The sequence below is a fragment of the Bemisia tabaci genome, chromosome 1, assembly GCF_918797505.1.
Source record: "Bemisia tabaci chromosome 1, PGI_BMITA_v3".
In the NCBI taxonomy this organism is placed as follows: domain Eukaryota; kingdom Metazoa; phylum Arthropoda; class Insecta; order Hemiptera; family Aleyrodidae; genus Bemisia; species Bemisia tabaci.
This window is the reverse complement of record NC_092793.1, coordinates 23573329-23592107: the sequence shown is the minus strand read 5'-3', so window position 1 is coordinate 23592107 and position 18779 is coordinate 23573329. Positions and strand designations below refer to the sequence as shown.

The 18779-nt window shown below is 39.2% G+C and overlaps 2 protein-coding genes across 2 annotated transcripts in view; both read left to right on the top strand.

The window, feature by feature from the left end:
* LOC109041346 (uncharacterized) overlaps positions 1 to 18779 on the top strand; it is a 38036-nt gene that overhangs the window by 14498 nt on the left and 4759 nt on the right. Inside the window, exons 9-14 of the mRNA XM_072306592.1 lie at positions 11540 to 11671; positions 12703 to 12841; positions 13915 to 14199; positions 15857 to 15957; positions 16693 to 16864; positions 17270 to 17463. Coding sequence (XP_072162693.1) covers positions 11540 to 11671; positions 12703 to 12841; positions 13915 to 14199; positions 15857 to 15957; positions 16693 to 16864; positions 17270 to 17463 — 1023 coding nt within the window. The remainder of the gene's footprint in view (positions 1 to 11539; positions 11672 to 12702; positions 12842 to 13914; positions 14200 to 15856; positions 15958 to 16692; positions 16865 to 17269; positions 17464 to 18779) is intronic.
* Positions 821 to 9412, top strand: LOC109041340 (UDP-glucosyltransferase 2). The gene is made up of 6 exons (XM_019057675.2): positions 821 to 1603; positions 2357 to 2547; positions 2918 to 3398; positions 6907 to 7138; positions 8251 to 8473; positions 9073 to 9412. The coding sequence occupies exons 1-6, from the start codon at positions 1430 to 1432 to the stop codon at positions 9320 to 9322; spliced, it is 1551 nt and encodes a 516-aa protein (XP_018913220.2). The 5' UTR covers positions 821 to 1429; the 3' UTR covers positions 9323 to 9412.

The window sequence follows — 18779 nt, the reverse complement described above, 5'->3', positions numbered from 1 at the left end:
TGAAGCGCACTTCAGCTATGCATTCACCACTACAAAAATTTCTAAGGAAATCGACAAGTCCAGCTTGCACGAAGGCAGGCCCGCCGCAAGGGGGGGATACTGGGTCCCTGGTACCGGGGCCCGGGCCCCGGAGGGGGCCCGTGTTACCCGTTAATAACCACTACGAATTCACTTGCGACCCTTGTTTCGTAAGAAAAAGTGAAAAATTTCGCAAAAGGTGAATAGATTTTCAAATACACGCTGGGGCACTGTAGAATTCTTCTTAAATTTTCAAAGAAGTATGCTTCTTGGAAAATTTCTATCAATTTTCAAGATTTTCAGTACAGGATATTTTTAGTAACTGCGTTTCATTTTCTTCCGTCGTCAGATGCTAAGAGTCTGGGCATCCTCGACTTCAATGGCTCATGCAACAATTCGCAAGTATTTTGTGCTGAAAGTATAAAAAAAAACATAATTATTCCGCAGAAATTGATGGAAAAATTCTTTATGGAAGCTTCAAGATGCGTCCAATTAGTCGTGTAAATTCTAAAATTTCTCGGGGGATGCCCCTCGGATACCCCATCCCTCCGTGATTGGGGCCCGGACCTTAAAACTGGTACCAGGGCCTGAGATGGGATGTGGCGAGCCTGCCGGCACTCTCATGATAAAATTCGGTATTCATCTTAATTTAACCGATAACCGATGCCCAGAGTTTGATTCATTTTAGAAATATAAAATAGGTTGGATCAGACCCGTTCAGTCTGCGAGAACTAAAGAAGAAGAACTTTTTTCAAGATAAGGAAGATTACGTGGTTACATAAACTCATTTTAAGAGGCTCAGCTTGATACTGCAAACCGGCTGTTCCGTAGCGCACTTACAACGTGTAGGAATACGATAACAACCTAACCGCAAATTGAACAGTACTAATTTTCCAGGAGGTGTTCGTAAGTTTTTGGGCGCGTAATATACGTGAAATGATTTTTAAAATAGTCGTCGGAAAACCATGTGTTCGAATCATTATAAAATACTCCGCAAAAAAACAGTAGCATATATGCTGTAAATACGAAACAACTTGCTTTAATTTGCGAACGATGCAACGTCAATTTCAAACCCAGTAAAATTCAATGTATTTCACGTTGTAAATTAGCAACAGTTAACCATTGAAAATATGCAAAAATGGATCGAAAAAAGTGTCAATTTTGTGAACAAACCGGATGGATTCAATTCATGTTACGAATGCCGTGCCGGAACCTTTGCTGTTTTGTACACCCACTGAATATTCCTACATTTTAGACAGCTGTCTATTAAATTATCATAATTGAAAAAACATCCGACATCCTAAAACTAAGCGAATTAATGATAGTCTCAAATAGTTACACCATATACTGCGCTGAAAATAAAAGATTAGCTTTTGTTCCTAACATTTGACAGCTCGCTGAAGATTTCAATATGCGGAAAATTTTTCTAGCCTTGCTGATTCTAGGGCCCTGCATAAATGCCTACAAAATTTTGATTTTGTTCCCAAGCCCACTTCACAGCCATCAACTACCGATAAATGCTCTGATCGAGGCTTTGGTTGCAAAAGGACACAGTGTTTTTGCAGTCACTCCAAATTTTATCACAGTAAGTCGAATATTAATTTTCACTGCGACAGGTTAGAAAATATATATTATAAATAGCTTTTGGTGGTTGTCATCAATGCTAATAATACTAATTTAAAAATAGATGGTAATGGAGGTGCCAAAATTTTGCACCTTCACGCTTTCATTTGCACGAGTGTTACGCTTATGGGATGCACTTTTGTTTCTTGCTATTTTCATGTTAAAACACTTATTGAGTTTTGGAGGAGGTTGAAAGGGGGAATGAGGCCTAAAAGTTACATTATATTGTAACGTTATGTGGTCACTTTCATGTGAGTCATGACTTTTATAATTTTTAATAAATGCTTAAATTACGGTATTTAAATATTATAACGGATTTATATAATCTCAAACCCCCATTGTGATCCGTGTGAATGTACGGAACACTCGTCTTTCGACTGACATGTTTTATATCTGAAGAAGGAGAAAACGGAAATGATCCATGTCCCGTAAGAATGAGATTGATTCGTCTCAAAACAAATCCACACCCACACTTGTGAGAAAAATTCTTACATTTGACGACGTTAGCTGAGTAAACACTTCTCAAGTGTGCTATATGAATGTTGCCATGGCTGTTAGTCGCTAATCCTTGGACAGGACCGTACTAACTGATCCGTATAAACACCATATTTTATGGAATAATACGCAGGTACTTTTAAAAGACATGCATGCATGATTATGTTTATGTGGGCTCTTGTAAATATAATTTGTAATTTCGTATGTTTCGATTTTGTAGGGATTAGGATCTAACTACACACATGTGGACGCGTCCTTTACTTACAAGTATCTTCGAGAAAAAGCGAAGGAGTTAAGTGACAGCGACGTGGTGAAGGAGGTCAGCAAATGGGATAATGTTCCGGGAGTCAGGTTGATCAGCGAGTGTGCTAAACGGCAATACTTAAGCGAACAATTTTTGCAATTTCAACAGTAAGTTACTTTTTGTACTTATTAAAAACCCCTCTAAATGTTTAGTTTACTTATTTTGAGCAAGATTAAATTTTTTTTGGGGCTTTTAGACAAAGATTCGTTCTTCCTCGAAAACAACTTTTGGTACCAGTCAACTACTTTACAAACCCGCTTAGTTAATCTAAAAGAGCTTTTCTTTCTGGAGCCGTAACTTCGATTACTCCGGGTGCTACGCCCAGAACTTCCAGTCTCTGGGCCCGGAACGCGGACGGATGTCCATTTGGCTTGTAAGTACGGCTTCCACGGCCGGAGTTATTTCAGCCGCTGTTCAAAGGCTCCCTTACCAACTTTGTCCCTTACTCGTAGGGATCTCATTCGTCTCTGTTTCCAGGCAGTTGAAACGTGACAACATCCAGTTCGACGTCATCATCGTGGAGTCATGTTTCCTGCCGTACGGATGCGCCGTGCGTCGGGTGCTGGGCCAGGAGCGGGCCCCTCTCATCACCCTCTCGACGGTTTCCGGACCGGATCTCTTCGGCGAGGGGCACATGGGCAGCATCCTCCACGGCTCCTTCTCGCCGTACCTCCTCAATGGCTACACCGATAGGATGAGCCTCTGGCAGCGGCTCGAAAATTGGGTCTCCTCGTCGATCCTCACGTGGCAGTTCCGCGTGGCCATGGAGGATTCCGTTCGGGACTACGTCCGCGAGGCCACCGGAAGGCCCGCCACCCAAGCCGATGTCGACTGCTGGGGCGACGTCAGCCTCGCCTTTTTGGCCTCCAACTCCCTCTACTACTATCCGCGCTTGTTGGCGCCAAATACCATCGAGGTTGGGCCGCTGCATATCAGACCGCTTGAGAAACTTCCTCAGGTGAGGAAAAGCTGACTTACTTATTTTTTTTTCCTTTTAGCTATTTCAAGCGTCCTCTTTCACCGGAGAGGGCCCAACGGGCGGAATTGAAGAGCGAAGAGGAAGGACAGATAAAAGAGAGGGAGAAGGAGGAAGGGAGAGGAAGGGAGGCAGAGGAAGGGAGGGAGAGGAGGGAGGGAAAAGAAGGGAGGAAGAGGATGGGAGGAAAGGGTAGGAGGGAGGGGAAGGGAGGAAGATGAAGGGAGGGCAGGGAGGGGAGGAACGGAGGACCGGAGGGCAGGGAGGAGGGGAAGAGAAAGGGAGAAAGAGAAAGGGAGGGAGAGGAAGGGAGGAGAGGAATGGAGGGGAGGGGTGAGGGAGAGAGAGAGAGCAAGCATCCGAACAGTGATGCTCCTCCAAAGTCATAAGATCTGAGTTCATCAAATTCTATCACCCTGACAGGGATTCGAACCAAGGGCCTCCTAGTCAGTATCCAAGTCAGTAGTCAGTTCAGCTGCTCATCGCTGGGCCAATCAATAATGACCTCATCTTTTGTTAGAGACGAATATACTGTATTGTTACGGAATATAAAGTATCAATGAATGAACATTGCGTTCTATGGAGGTCGTAGGGTTTAAAAAGGCACGCAAAACCTTCCCAAGCAGAATATCTGGAACAGAGTCATTGCCAACCTTCGAATTCGGATAAAAAACTTACAAGATGGACTGAGGAGTAGACTTTCCGTTTCCTCAAAGTCGCCGTAATTCGCGAATTTTGACCAAATGCGCTCCTTGGATAGTGAGAGACTACAATTTCTCACAAATTTAATTGTAGCTCAATATATCGAAAAAAGTCTTTGAATATGGATTAACTAGTCACATTCATACTAAAGGAACTATGTACGAACGAATAAAATCAATAGGACATAATTATGGGTCATGCATAGCTTACGTACTTAGGTTCTTTTGCTATACTTCATTCGCAAACATAGTTCCGTTTAAAGCATGACGTTGAACTGGCAACTTTTTCGAGATAATTTTGTGAAAATTTTCATCTGCACCTAAAGAACTTGCACTAGATCTCTGTTTATATTAAATTTTTTTCTCCTCTTGATGATTCTCAATCTCCTTTTTCAACATGTCCCTCGTGAGTCATAGAACAGCACTGAATTCACCTTCGCTCCGCTGACGTGACTTCTGCGCGTATTTTTGGCCATCTAGTAATGCACGCTGCTTTAATTTAAGCAGCTTTATATACTTACTCAAAGAGCTAGGATCATGTGAGATCTCACCGGGCAATAACCTAGATTCATTAAATTATCATAACATTAAATATTCAACTATAAACTCGTAATTTAGCAATTTTTTTTCGCCACTCACAATGGCAAAATTCGTCACCGACTCTATTCACACTTGAATGTGTAGAATAATTTACACATGCTCACGATAAATTAAACGCAGGACAGATTTTACTCTAAGTTTGGGGCAATGTTGTACTGCCGGTTTAATTGCGGAGACGTCTCCCTTCATTCCGGACAAAAACATAAAAAAAGACTCAAATCGCGTCTGATAACCGCACTGAAAAAAAAATATTAGTGTTGTATGCTCAAATTTGGGTGTACGGCACCAACTCATATTTGTGTGAAACGCACTCAAAGTTTTTTCTGTGCCGGATACAAACTTGGATTTTGGTCGGACGCAAATATTAAATTTGTGCCCGTCACCAATAAATTTGTGCCCGTCACCAATTAAATTTACGCTGGGCACAAATGGACTGAGTTAAGCAGAAAGGAACCAACCAACATTTTGGAAAAAATTGAGTTATGAGTGGTTTTGAACTCAACTACTACTCTACTATCGATCGCCAAAAATTCAAAGTTTTTGATGGAGAAAATTTTGTAGAAATTGAACTTGAAGTTTATCTTTTACATTGAGTCTTATGCAGGAGCCAAACTTTAAGCCTCTTTTTCTCGGTTCGATCACGATGTGGCTTGGTTCCTTTCTGTTTAACTCCGTCCAAATAAGTTTGTTGGAACCTAACCTAACCTAACTCGAGATCTATTGCACGGCTCTTGTGGGGTGTTCAGCGGCGCTTGTAGAAGGTGTACCACTGGATAGAAATGATAGCTCATTTAAAAAATGAATGTGAAACGTATTAGAAATTCAAAATTCAATAAAGATATTTCAAGATGCTGCATGCGATTAGTATTTAATTAGAGAGGGAGGTATTGTTTAAATGACAGAATTAAGGTTGAAGTGCCTTGCAGAAATTTTCGAAAATGATCGTATTTTATACCTAGAAGTGGTCCATTTTTTCATGAGTGGACTTTAATGTTAATGCATTTGAATCTGGAATAGAAGATATTGCTTGAGCATTAAAAGGATAACTAAATATACGACTCACCACTCGCAATAGATCAGTTGTGAGATCCTTCTGCAAATCCAACTTTGGTAATCCATTGGTTAATTAATACACTCAAAGCAGGGCACACATAAGTGAGGTTTGTATAATAGCTAATCGAGAAGCAAAAAGCAGTATGATAATCAATTTTATTCGAGAGGAGGACACACGATATAGCACTGGAACCAGAACGGCTATGAATGATGCAGCCACAACACTGGGGATAAAGGGGCACGTTTTGAATGAACGATCCATTTTCCGGAAGAACTTATTACCTATGCGAAGAGAATGAGCGGAATTTTGAGATTTTCACGTCCAAATGCACATTACCGACCGAATTTGGTGGGTTTACGACCGGCTCAAGGACGTTAGCTGTCGATGGTCTGCTAACTTCTTGTTTGTTTACAAGCAATAATGATTAGGGGTTAGGAAAATCCGATGAATGATGCACAAACGGCCACGAGAGGTATACGCGGTAATTTTAAAACAGTCTTTAATTTAATAATCCACTTTTATATTAAAGTCTTCTTGATTTTCCCGACGCGAACAACGAACGACGCGAACTCGACGCCATTACCTTTCCAACTGACGAAAAAAAGTAACGGAAATTTGAAACAAATTTATTATTGGTGGTATTAATAAATTTGCGTACAGAACAAATAAATTTGTGCACAGAACAAATAAATTTGTGCCCGGTCCTAACTATTCCGAAATGCCCTCCATGCAAATTTTAGACTTGTTATGTAACAAATAGGGTTGGTGCATGGGCATAATTTATTGGTTTGCGGACGCAAAAAAATTGGTGCCGTCCACAAATTTCACTTGAACTCAATACGATTGTTCAGGACACCAATATTTTTTTTTCAGTGCGGCTTCACAGGATTGAGTTACATTACAGACTTGTAGAGTAAGCAGAAAATGGTAGTTTTTCCCTGCTCTTGCCATCGTCCTTAAATGCTGGCACCCCTCTTCGTAAAAGATTAAAAAATGGCGTGTCCATCAGCTCAATACAAATATAATCTCGTAGAGGAAAGATACTCACTTTTCCCCCTAAAAAGATACCTAACCATGCGTAAGCTAACGCATTAGGAGAAGATTAATTTCAATCGTCTGAATTTTTGTTTTATAGGACATACAAATCTGGTTGGATGATGCAGAAAAAGGGGTTGTCTACTTCAGTCTAGGGACCAATGTACTAAGCAGCAGATTACACAAAGACAATGTGGCAAATTTTCTCAGAGCTTTCAAAGAGTTGCCTGCCGGGTATCGAGTGCTTTGGAAGTGGGAAAATGGCACCAGAATTGCGGGACAGCCGGATAACGTGATGATTCAAAATTGGCTTCCGCAGCAAAGTGTTTTAGGTAACGTAAGATCATCATCTATTGAGCCCTAGAGAACAACGCTAATATACGTTTCACGCCAACTGACCGACTGCACTGCATTTAGCGCAATGCGAGAAGTATTCATGCAGTCTTGTAGGCGCTAATATGGGCTGTGCGGCGACCGCACTGTTTGGCGCAATGCGCGAAGTATCCCTGAAGTCCCGCAGGCGTTAATATAGTTCAACGCCGCGCCGGCTGCACTGTGCCTGGCGCGGTTATTCGAACTCGTGTTAGAATAATCGCGGCATCGAATAATAGAGCTTAAAAGGCCTATATTGTGTTTCGACGCCGCATAAGAATTCCAACGTTGCCTCATTTCTCTCGTTTAAATAATTTTTTCCATGAAAAGTCAGTAGTTCATTATACCCACGACCATCATTCAATCTTTCCACTTCATTTATCATAATAAGGTAAGACATCGATGTCTTGTCAACAAACTAACCTTAACTGGCGTTAACATAAAAATGCATTTATTTTCCAACTGTTTCCTGTTTTGCCACACTTACCTTACCTTAACTTCATTCTAAATTCGCGAAATCTTTATATATTTTCTTAGACCTTTCGCGCAATTCTAGATCACCGTGAACGGTCACAGTAGGATATGTAGTTTTAAAATATGCACATTTCAAATATGTGACGCAGCAAGACGAAAGTTTACTTATGGTGGGGGGGGGGGGGTTGGAATAACTACACCGCAGCTAAAAGAAGTTGATTCTGTATTAGTAGCTGGATAAAACCCCAGAAATTCTACGATTTGACCCTTTAGGAACAATTTAAAGTTCAAGGGCAAGAACGAGAAATTCGAAAAAACTGCTATTTAAGTTCGCCGACGCTATTGCCAGTATGATGAACGATTTAACTTTGACGCTTGCAATATCATTAATGATGAAAATAGTGTTTGAATCTTTGGCCGAATGTTCTCGAGACTTTTAGCAAGTGCTTGTATCGTAAAATGAAAAGCAAATTTTTGACTCCGAACCGGTGTTTGCTGAAAAGATGAGTCTCAACCTTTCGGTATATTTTTCCATGTTGCTACGGCATTCATTTCTCCTGTTACTTAATCGTGTCCGTTCCTTTGTGGCTTATTGCAGCTCACCCAAACGTGAAAGCTTTCATCACGCAAGGCGGTTGTCAAAGTTTCCAAGAGACCGTTCATTTCGGAGTGCCGACGATCGGAATTCCGTGGGGCTCTGATCAGAAAATGAACGTTCTAAAAATGGTGGGTGTTGGAATCGGGGTCAAATTGGACCCAGTCGAGCTTTATTCCGACAGAAAAATCAAAACGGCCATAGAGACCGTTCTGCTCAATGATAGGTGAGTCTTTTCAACTTCTCAATTTAATCTTGCGTAACATTTAAAACTTAATTCGTTGTGAAAAAAGCGTCTTCAAGTTGGAAAAAAATAGGTAAAAATGAGACGACTGCACCACAACTTAAGAGAAATAATTTTGCAGCATCCAGTGCAAAAAATACCCAACGGCCAAGAATATTGATCGATGGGCCACGTACGGAGATTTTAAATTTGAAGTTTACCTGTTCAGTTGGAACTGTATAGTTGCAAAATTTTGAAATTACCTCTCTTTTAAAAATATTTCAATGTTTTAAAAAATTGGTCTTTGGTACCTTATTTTTATTCCATTTATACCAAAATTTCTACTTTTGATTCATATAAAGTTTACACTTGCTACACTGAAAACTATGGCTGTGGAAGCCGAATTTACGGGATACATAGACATACCATTCGCACTCAGGGCTCATAAACCAAAAGTTTCGGGTATGGCACCCAGAGCAGTTAAAGCTATACGGCTCCATCACCCGGAACTTTCAGCCTCTAAGCCCGGAACGGACGGTACGTCTACAAACTAATTGTGTATAGACTCGTGAAACGGATCATTGATTTTTTCCCTATTCCAGCTATATGCGCAACATGAAGAGATACTCAGCTATATCACGGGATTTCACATCTCAAGCAAAAGACAAAACAATTTTCTGGATAGAGCACGTGGCCAGACATGGAGGTGCATCTCACCTGAGGCCAGCAACGGCTGACACAACGCTCTTCCATTTCTTCTGCTTGGACATCATAACAGCAATACTCGCCACAACTTTACTGTCCGTCTATACAATTATAATTATTTACAAACGCCTCTTTAACAGGTCCTGAGAATAGGCCCGGATGCGCACTGCTGCTCAATAATTACCATGTAAAGATCAGTTGTAATGCAAGGAAGAATAAATGTGAACAAAATTAAAAGTTTGAACTTTATCATTCTTTTCATCTTTGTAAGTTCCAAATGCATCCGTTTATAGTAATGCTGGGGTGATCAACTAAACACAATTTCATAAACCTAGCTGTTTTGATCCCAGATTTGCAAAAGGAAATTCAGGTTTTATGTGATCAAGAGACAGTCATCGAGCTCATCATAACATAGATGTTTAATCCATCCCTCCAAATTGAACACCACGCAAAAGTACAGTCTATAGACGAAGGGTCAACGGAGGTCCAGACACCCTGAATGACTGAATATAAAACGTTGCATAGTAGAGTATATCCTATAATAAGCTTTTTTCATTAACAAACTATGACCTCATTTCAAAGAAACAGAACACACATGCCCTCAAAAACTCCCCTTGTAGATAGATTCCATCTGCTGAATAAAGACTACCCATCCCCTCCCAAAAAATCATATTCAATTTTTCAATAATTTTTTTAATTGAAGCCTTTCCGTTAGCACTCACCGGGCCCCTGCCTGAAATAAATGCGCATTTTCAAACGATGAGGAGTGACTATTGTTTAAATGACTTTTCAAATCTTCCTAATATGATAAATGAATAACTATTACCTACGAGTCAGAGGAAATTTTTCAGATTTATAGAATTGGCTTATCAATGATTAATTAATTGTTTAAAGATCCTATTTGCTCGTAAATAAATCTCACTCGATTAAAAAGTCCATTGAATGGGTCGCAAGTTACTTTATTTTACAAATTATGATTGAAGACGGCAAAGAAGAGCTTCTAGTAATCGTAGCAACTCTACAATATCCAATCTGAACTTGTCTAACGAGACATCATGATCCCTGCCAGTGACGGGCGTGCTCTGCGATATATCGACCTATCTGTCATATAAACTTACGGAAAAGAATCGATAAATATGGCGTTGGCAACACCATAATAACAATCGATTCTTTACCATAGTTTTAAATGGGAAAATGTCGAAAATCGATCATTCACGCCTCGCCACTGATCCTTGCCACAATGTCTGGGAAATTAGCCGGACGCCGAAACTCTTTCACTCTGGTTAATATCGAGGTTGGAACTCCCAAATCACGTATTTCGTCTGCGGTGTTTAAAAATCTTCGTTCTTATCTTATTTTTCTGAGAGGAAAACAAGCTAACATCATTCCAAAGAAAATAAATCACAGAAGTTCTGAAAAATTGACCTTGAGTAGTTCTCCATTTAAAAAATAAACTTTGACAAGAAGTCTGTAACATCGCAAACCGAGATAAGTTGATGGGCTTGGAGGACAAGGCACATAAGTGTAGTTTTTGAAAAAATTGAGATATTAATCAATTTCAAGTAAAACTAGCCTCAATGCATATTCTGTGAAAAATTCACTCCGCAATTCCAATTTTTAAACATCAAAAAGTCAGTTTGAAGTTTCTTTCCGTCATAAAAATCCATGTAATTTCATAACTTTAAACATGTATCAAATAGCAAAAACTGCACTTTATGCGCCTTGCCTTCCAAGCCCCTATTTTGGGAGTTTCACAGTTCATATGCTGCAAGAGACTGAATTGAATTGTGGGGAATAAAGCAATCGAGAACTTGTTTAATTACTAATTCAATATTGCTATCTCTTAAAAAAGCCGTCAAAAATCAAACAAGCTTGTTTAATAAAAATTTATTTTTGTGTCGTTATAATTGGATACATTTCCTAAAATACATCTGATCAAACAAAAATTGCGATGAAGTACAAAAAAACTGGACCCTGAATAACGTGAGTTCATTATCACTTGATTAAAGCTCGCACGTTCCTGAGAGGAAGTGAGTTTCTCTTTTTATCAACTTACATACTCACTTATCGTCAGTAATTTTTACCGTTACGTCAAGAAACGGGCAAGGGAAATGATATTTCACCGAAAATTGGGCGGTCTATGCGTCAAGTGCATGAGAGATGACATCACCGGTGTTAAAGACCTTCACCTTCATGTATCTTGTCATTCTATATCTCACTCTCCTTCTTTTTTCTGCCTCTCTTCCTCTCATCGTAGACTATTTCAAAACACATCAAACTTCTGATCTCATTTTTTCACTCATCTTTTGAGTTTTTTATTATTGTTCCTATATCTCTCTTAATATCTACCTCCAAGAATAATAGGTTACCGATGGAATAGAAATGTGTTCAAATCCAGATATGACTTCAAGCTCATCAATGCAAAATGACACAGCAGAAACGCACCCACAAATGCACGCACGTCACAAAATGTTTAGCAGATCAGCGTTTGCGCAGGTTAGTACTGTGTTTCTTGTTAGGATTGTATGCAGTAGATTTTTATCTGTTTGGTAGACCAACAACCGACTATAATGTTAGTTTTGATGCTGCGCCTCTTTACAGCTTTAAGTCTTAATGTTATATCTAGAAGCCATGTCATTTTGGCGACTAACAATGTGCATTATGGCGACTAAACATTGACGATGTGCAATCCAACTGTTTCGAGGCTGGCCGATAAGGAAGTCTGAGAAATGGAAAAATAGAAATGGTCTAGAACAAAATTAGTTTCGTTTTACTTTTTGCACCTCAATACAAACTTCTTATAGTGAAAATGCGCGAGTCACGGAAAAAGAAGAGGTAGGAGTTATGACACAACTTGCTTAAGGAGCTAAAATTGCGGTGGTACCCCAATAAATTAGATTATTAGCCCAAATGTTACGGTACAACCGCAATTAATTGTAAGTGTCCATACCATCCAACGAAATGGGGTAGTACTGACATTTTACGGGATTACCAGTAACACTCTTTTCGCGGTTATTAATGCATAATTTCACTTAATTTAAGTTCTTTCCTTGTTTTTAACGTCTCTTCTCTCGCAATTAATTGCCATCTCAAGATTTCGTTGAAATTATTTTGAAAGGAAAACGTAAGTTGTACCGTTAACAGCTGCCTTTTGCTCCTCTACTTTTTTTCGAGTTTGGGTGTCGTGGTAGGTTAATGACAAAACAAATGAAGGCTGGGAGGACGGCTAGCGATTTTACATCACCTTCATTCGTGATTCTGTTGTGCTGAACAGAGGACAAAGGATCTTGGGAAAATTGGGGTACGAGTAACAGGCCCCTAGCCGTTAAATTCGAACTAGCACAGCTTAATTACTGATTTAATTGTCGGTTAATATTCGAAATTTGAATGAAAAGGAAATGAAATTCTCCTAAAGGAAGGCTAATGTCAAAACAATGAATTTCCTGCGCGAGAATATCGACACTATCCCTAGTATTGCATACTGCATGAACACTTCATTTCACATTGATTGCCGTAATGTTCTATAGATACTGGCAATTTTAATGCAAAACTGTCTGCTCATTGAAGTAGGACTTGATACGGCGATGCCAACCATGGTCATCGGTGCCCTCCACAAAAACCCCTCAGAGACGCTTAATATGAACGATGACGAGGCATCCTGGTTTGGTAAGTTCATGGATGAATTCCTCAAAATGAACAGTTAAAAACTTTTTCTGACACGTTTGATTGTCATAACCCTTTTTTAATTGATCGTCTATCCATCAAAACAAACGATAATTAAATTAAAAAAGTCGTTTGCAATTTGCACGATTTTATGTTTTATATGAAATTTGTATTTTTGACGCACTTTTTCTGTCCTTAACAATCGACCCAACTGGTACTAATTATTGTTGACCTATGTGGATTTGTGGGTTACTATTTTATGTTTCTAAGTCACGCACATCGAACAATGAGTGTATGGCTTTAGCACAAGATTCATATCTTAGTCCTCCCTAATTCTGAAAATATGGGTCCATCTTTAATGTCGTTATACACAAACCAACCATGTATACACAAACCACTTTCGGTATTTTCCATTGCAGAAATTCGAGGAAGGAGTTTTACATGAGGGACCGTTCATAAATTACGTAATACACTCTTTTGCCATTTTTGACCCCCCTTTCTCCCTCGTAAACCTTCTTGACGCAATCTCAAACTGCCCTTAATAATTAAGCAACGTTTGACGAACCCCTCTCCCTTCTTAAGATCCCAGAAGTTAAGAAAACTACTGAATATAAAGTTCGATAAAATTTGAAGTATTTTTAATGATATTGTGACAAATATTGTCGGAAAAACGAGGCTGATACATTTTGAATTATTTTTCGTTTATTATCAATGGAGAGAGTCACGTAACGCAAGCAATCTGCCGTGATAGCGAAGAGAGCAGTAAGTGCATTTCTGTATGAGCCATGGTTAGCACATGCTTTTATGGGTCTCGAGGTTCATTCCAGTATGCACTTACTGCTCTCTTCGCTATCACGGCAGCACTGCCCACCCCTTGTAACGCAGGCTCATACCCCCTTCCACCTTGAGCGTTACATAATTACGAACGCTCCTTTAAAATATTTTATATTTTATATTTCACTCGCATTTTTGCAAATTTAGTTCGAACGATCATGCATTTAAGTTGACGTTATCACATTTTGGTGATCCATTCTCCAAGAACGATTGTAACATTGGGATTTTTTCCTGTTGAGCAGTGAGCATTCCAGCCATTTTTTACCCTCTGTCCAGTCTCACGTCCGGCTACGTCCAAGAACTCCTCGGCCGGAAAAAAGCCATGCTCCTCGTTACGATCCCGACTTTCGCCGCTTGGATGATCTTATACTTCGCCCAATCCATCTACACTCTGTACGCTGCCTCCACACTCATGGCTTTATGTAACGGCCTCACCGAAGCGGCCATCCACTCCTACGTCGGTGAAATTGGAGAGCCGCATTTAAGAGGAACCCTATCCACCATTTCCATATCAGCCATGTTGTTTGGTACTGAACTCTCTTGTATACTATGGTGATTTCTTCCGGATTATGGAGTGATCAAACTCGCTTGCGATGTATCGCTCTTACTAAGTAAAACATCTCAGTAGATTTTGAATTTTTAGCCCAAAGAAGGATACTAACCCCAGCGCATATGAACGTTAAGAAACTATCCTAACAAAAAATTGGCAAAATTCAAAAAAATTACAGCAGGACTCTCTCTGGAAAAAACCTCGCATTCGATACAGAGGTCCATTACTGTATTGAATATGAGACTTTTTTTCCAAAATGAATCCTGCCTTCATTCTCTGAATTTTGCAATTTTTTTGTTGAGAATGATTTTTCAGGCATATGCGCAAGAGCTATCGTTCATTTTTTGGGCTAGAATTCTGCCGACATTTTTAACTTTGTCAATGCGGTATATCGCAAGCCAGTTTGACTATGCCAGAATCCGGTGCGAATCGCCTTAAATTTCACATGCTTAGCAAAAGCAGAGTAAGATACTGCGATGAATCAATAAAATAAAAATAATAAAATAAAAAAGAGATACGAAAGATTCTTGTTGACAAAGAGGAAGCCAATTTTTTTCGGCAAGTATGGAATGTCCTCTTTATTTGCTTGAAGGAACTCGTGTATTATCATCACTCACGCCGATCTATCAAAAACATCCAAAAACTAAATATGAAGTGGAGATGTCAATACCAAGGTTCATTTTTCAAATTTTATTTATGAATATAAAAACCTATCATAATCATTTTCAACAACGGGTGAGATGGAGATTAAAAACGAAAAGTACATATTTTTTTCATCATTTATACAATTGATCGATTACTCATTTTACGATTAGATCTTTTTCATGACAAGAGTACGTCGTCTTAGTCGGATAATTTGAGAGATCAAAGAATACTTTGCAACAGAATTGTTGCAAAACCATTCAATTTAAATTTTGCCCACTTGACTTCAAGTGGATTATTGTTAGTTGAACGCATTTATGCACAAACAGTTTATATGCTATGGATTCCTCGTGTAATTAGAATTATTTTGAATACATGCGTATACAATTATCAGTGACTAGTCACTTGAACTACTATTTTACTTGCTGCGCAAAGGTAATTGCAAACCTAGAGTTTTTCGCAGCCTTTTGCTAAATATGGTTCATAAAACGTCTATAGGTAAAAAAATATCCTCAAAAACCGGAGAAAATGACATTTATGGAGACAATTTTCAGTTCTCAACGAGATCAGATCTAATGTTTCCTTGACTATGCCTTGACACGAGAGAATAATTATTCCTTCACATCGATGTATTTAGGGTTTCATAATACAGACCGTAGAATGCTTCTCAAGTATATTGCCACCTTGATACATATCGACGGTGCGAGTCGGCAATCACATAACTCGGTTTGCGACGTCGTAGAATTCCTGTCATACTTTATTTTTTAAACGGAAAACTACTCAACGGCAATTCTTTAAAACTGCCTTAATTTTTCTTCTCTGTGCGAAGAAAATTCTGCACAAACTTCAAGGAATGATGTCAATTTGTTCTCCTTTAAAAAAATTACATAGAGGCGGAGATTTTCAGACACCGCAAACGATTTATGTGATTGCCGACTTACACCGTCGATATATACTACATACTACAAGATATCATTTCACCTTTATCCTAGGTGGGCTCCTGATGTTCGTTCTGGGATACTTTTTTGATTGGAGGACGGTCATTTTGATATGCGGTGCATACCCTATCATAACGTTCATGGTCATAAGTCAGGTAAGTTCAAGTTCCGCTAATGGCGTTTTGGGGAAATTTGGGGTCTGGGTGGCAGGTCTCGAACCGGGCCATCACAGTCACGCTTAATTACACGTATTAAGAGAAGAAAGTAACGCGGAAGAAAGAACTTTCAGTGCTTGTTCGACAAAGACTAGAATTTAATGCGCTCTCCAGAGATCCTTTAATTTAATATCTACTTAAAATTGAGCGAAGCGATCGGATTTTAATGCACACTTAAGGATCTCACAAGGATATTTTAAAGCGAAATGGTCTTAAAAAGCGTCGAAATCATAGACCAAGGTGAAAAGACACACTGGAAGTTAGATTTAGCGCGTAAATGTAACTATTCTTGCTTTTTTGCCGCCAGTGTTGCATGCACGAAGAAATGAAGGGGCACTGGCTATTTTGAAACATTACAAAGGGCCCGAAGGGCGTTTTCATCACGTTTGAATGTGACACTCTGTAGAATTTTGATGTAATTTTCTATAATTAATAACTTCGCTGCCCATTATTTCGTAAACTTGCATATATAAAAAAGATCTTCGAGTATAATTTCGCTCGTTAAAAGTTCGCAAATGAATACAACTGTTATTTCTGTTTATTTCCACCTAATTTTTTTATGACGTGGCTAGTTGCAAGATCTTTTAATCAATTAATAAGTAATTTTTCACATTTTGATTTACAACTTTTCATACATCACTCGGCATAATTTTTATTGTTAATTTTCATCGACAGTTACCAGAGTCTCCAACGTGGCTGATTGTGAAAAATCGAAAAGAAGATGCCAAGCGAGCTTTGTGCTGGTTGAGAGGATGGGTCAAACCTGAGGAAGTTGAGCAGGAATTTCAGGCTCATCTGAGCCACGCAGAGAGATCCGTGAGTTCAAGTTTGGAGAAATTAGTGTCAAGTAAGTAACATTCGCACAAACCAATAGTTTTTGTGCACGACTGCGGTACAGTTCCGACAGTTTTAGCCAAAATTCTATCTCCTAATTATTCGCAAAATTTCAAATTTTTGTAAAACTTACCCAATCTTGAACAAAATTGTATAGTGATTGTTGGAAAACTATCAGAAGTAATTTCAAAATTAAAACCTTAATTAATTGTATACACTATACGTCAACGTTTTTCCGAGGCCATTTTTCGGAATAGTTAATCGAAATACTCAAGTTTGAGCGTTTCTCATAAAAACGTTTCTTCTTAATCCTGCCATTGGTTGATCAAACAAATATGGATCTATTACTTAAAACCTTCTGAACATTTGATGAGTTTGACTTTAAATAAAGACAAATCTAAAATAATTTTTCTTTCAGATGGCTCACTTGAAAATCTTGATTATATAAAGATTCAGTTCACGGAGATGGCAAAAGAGAGGGTTCTCCGTCCATTGCGAATGATCTGCATTATGTTTATCATTTGCATAACTGCCTACTGCTGGGCTATAAGACCATATCAAATCGGTGAACTGAAAAAAATGGGCTCTCCTGTAGATCCTAAACTAGTTTTGGTAAGAAGTTGGAATTATTTTGGATTTTTTTAAAGCACCGGGAATGAACAAAAGAAAGAACGGAACATGTTGCTCCAAGTTGTGAGATTTTTAGTAGCAAACCATGAACTCTGTTATTTGTGAGTCTAAAGTGCAGGATCACGTCGTTAAAAGGTTCAAAAAGTTTTAGTATCTATTCCTATGTGACATACATTGGGTAAACATCTAATTCATTATGTTGCTTGGTTGATGGAGGTAGGGAAGAATTGGTTGCTTTTATAATAAATTAACGAATTTATGAGAGACGGAACTATAAAAAATGTTTTAATTAATTATGAGCTATGTGCCTAGAGTTTGCGTGCTCTCTATAGCTCCATTTGATTTTATAAATTTGCGCATATCATGCCAGCCTATTTCTTGCGACCAATGAAGAACTGGCACAGAAATAGCTGCACTCTGTTCATGTAGGGAGGTATAGCCCCTGGTAAAAATTGGCGATACGAGCTGCGTTTCAAAATACCATAGGAGGTCCTATTGCCGACTAAAGAAGGCTATTGAAAATCATATAGCTGGCTGTAGAAAGCGGAGCAAATCATATGGCCAGGCTACACGAAGCTATAAAAAAGTATACAGTCGGGCTTTAGTTCCTATCGCCGGGCTTTACACTTTATCGCCATTGGCTATAAAAGGCTATAAGAAATTGTGTAGAAATGTGCGTGCTTTGGAAATCATTAAGTTTGATACGGAACTACATGTACTAACTATGTACCTTAATATTTACAAAACACACATTATATTTTCCTTTAAAACATGTTGTTTTTTCATCTTAAAATGAGATGGTCCATAAAGAGTGTGCAAACGTTTCAAAATCATGAGTTGAAAAACGCTGACTCCGCGAGATTAAATATCGAAGCGGCGCGAGCGGCGACCACGCACTTCGTGCGCGCCTACAAACCTAACAGGGATACTTCACGCATTGCGCGGCGACGCACTGGCGCCTTCAAACCTAACAGGGATACTTCACGCATTGCGCAATGCGTCCCCTGCGTATCCTTGTTAGGTTTGTAGGCGCCAATGCGCGTTTCGCGCTCCCTGCCCGCCCGCCGCGCCGCACCGCAGCGTGCCACGGCGTTTGGAGCAACTATTTCACACCAGAGGTATTGCACAGTATCATAAGAAATTGAAGGCGCTCCAACATATTAAGAATGACAGGCATCCTTCAAAAGTACGGAGCTTTCCTCGCAAAATAAATCAAGATACTAGGGCACAAAAAGACAGCGGTAGTCCAAAAACTAACTAAGTCCTAGTATCCGTATTTAGTAACGTTTAGCATAAAC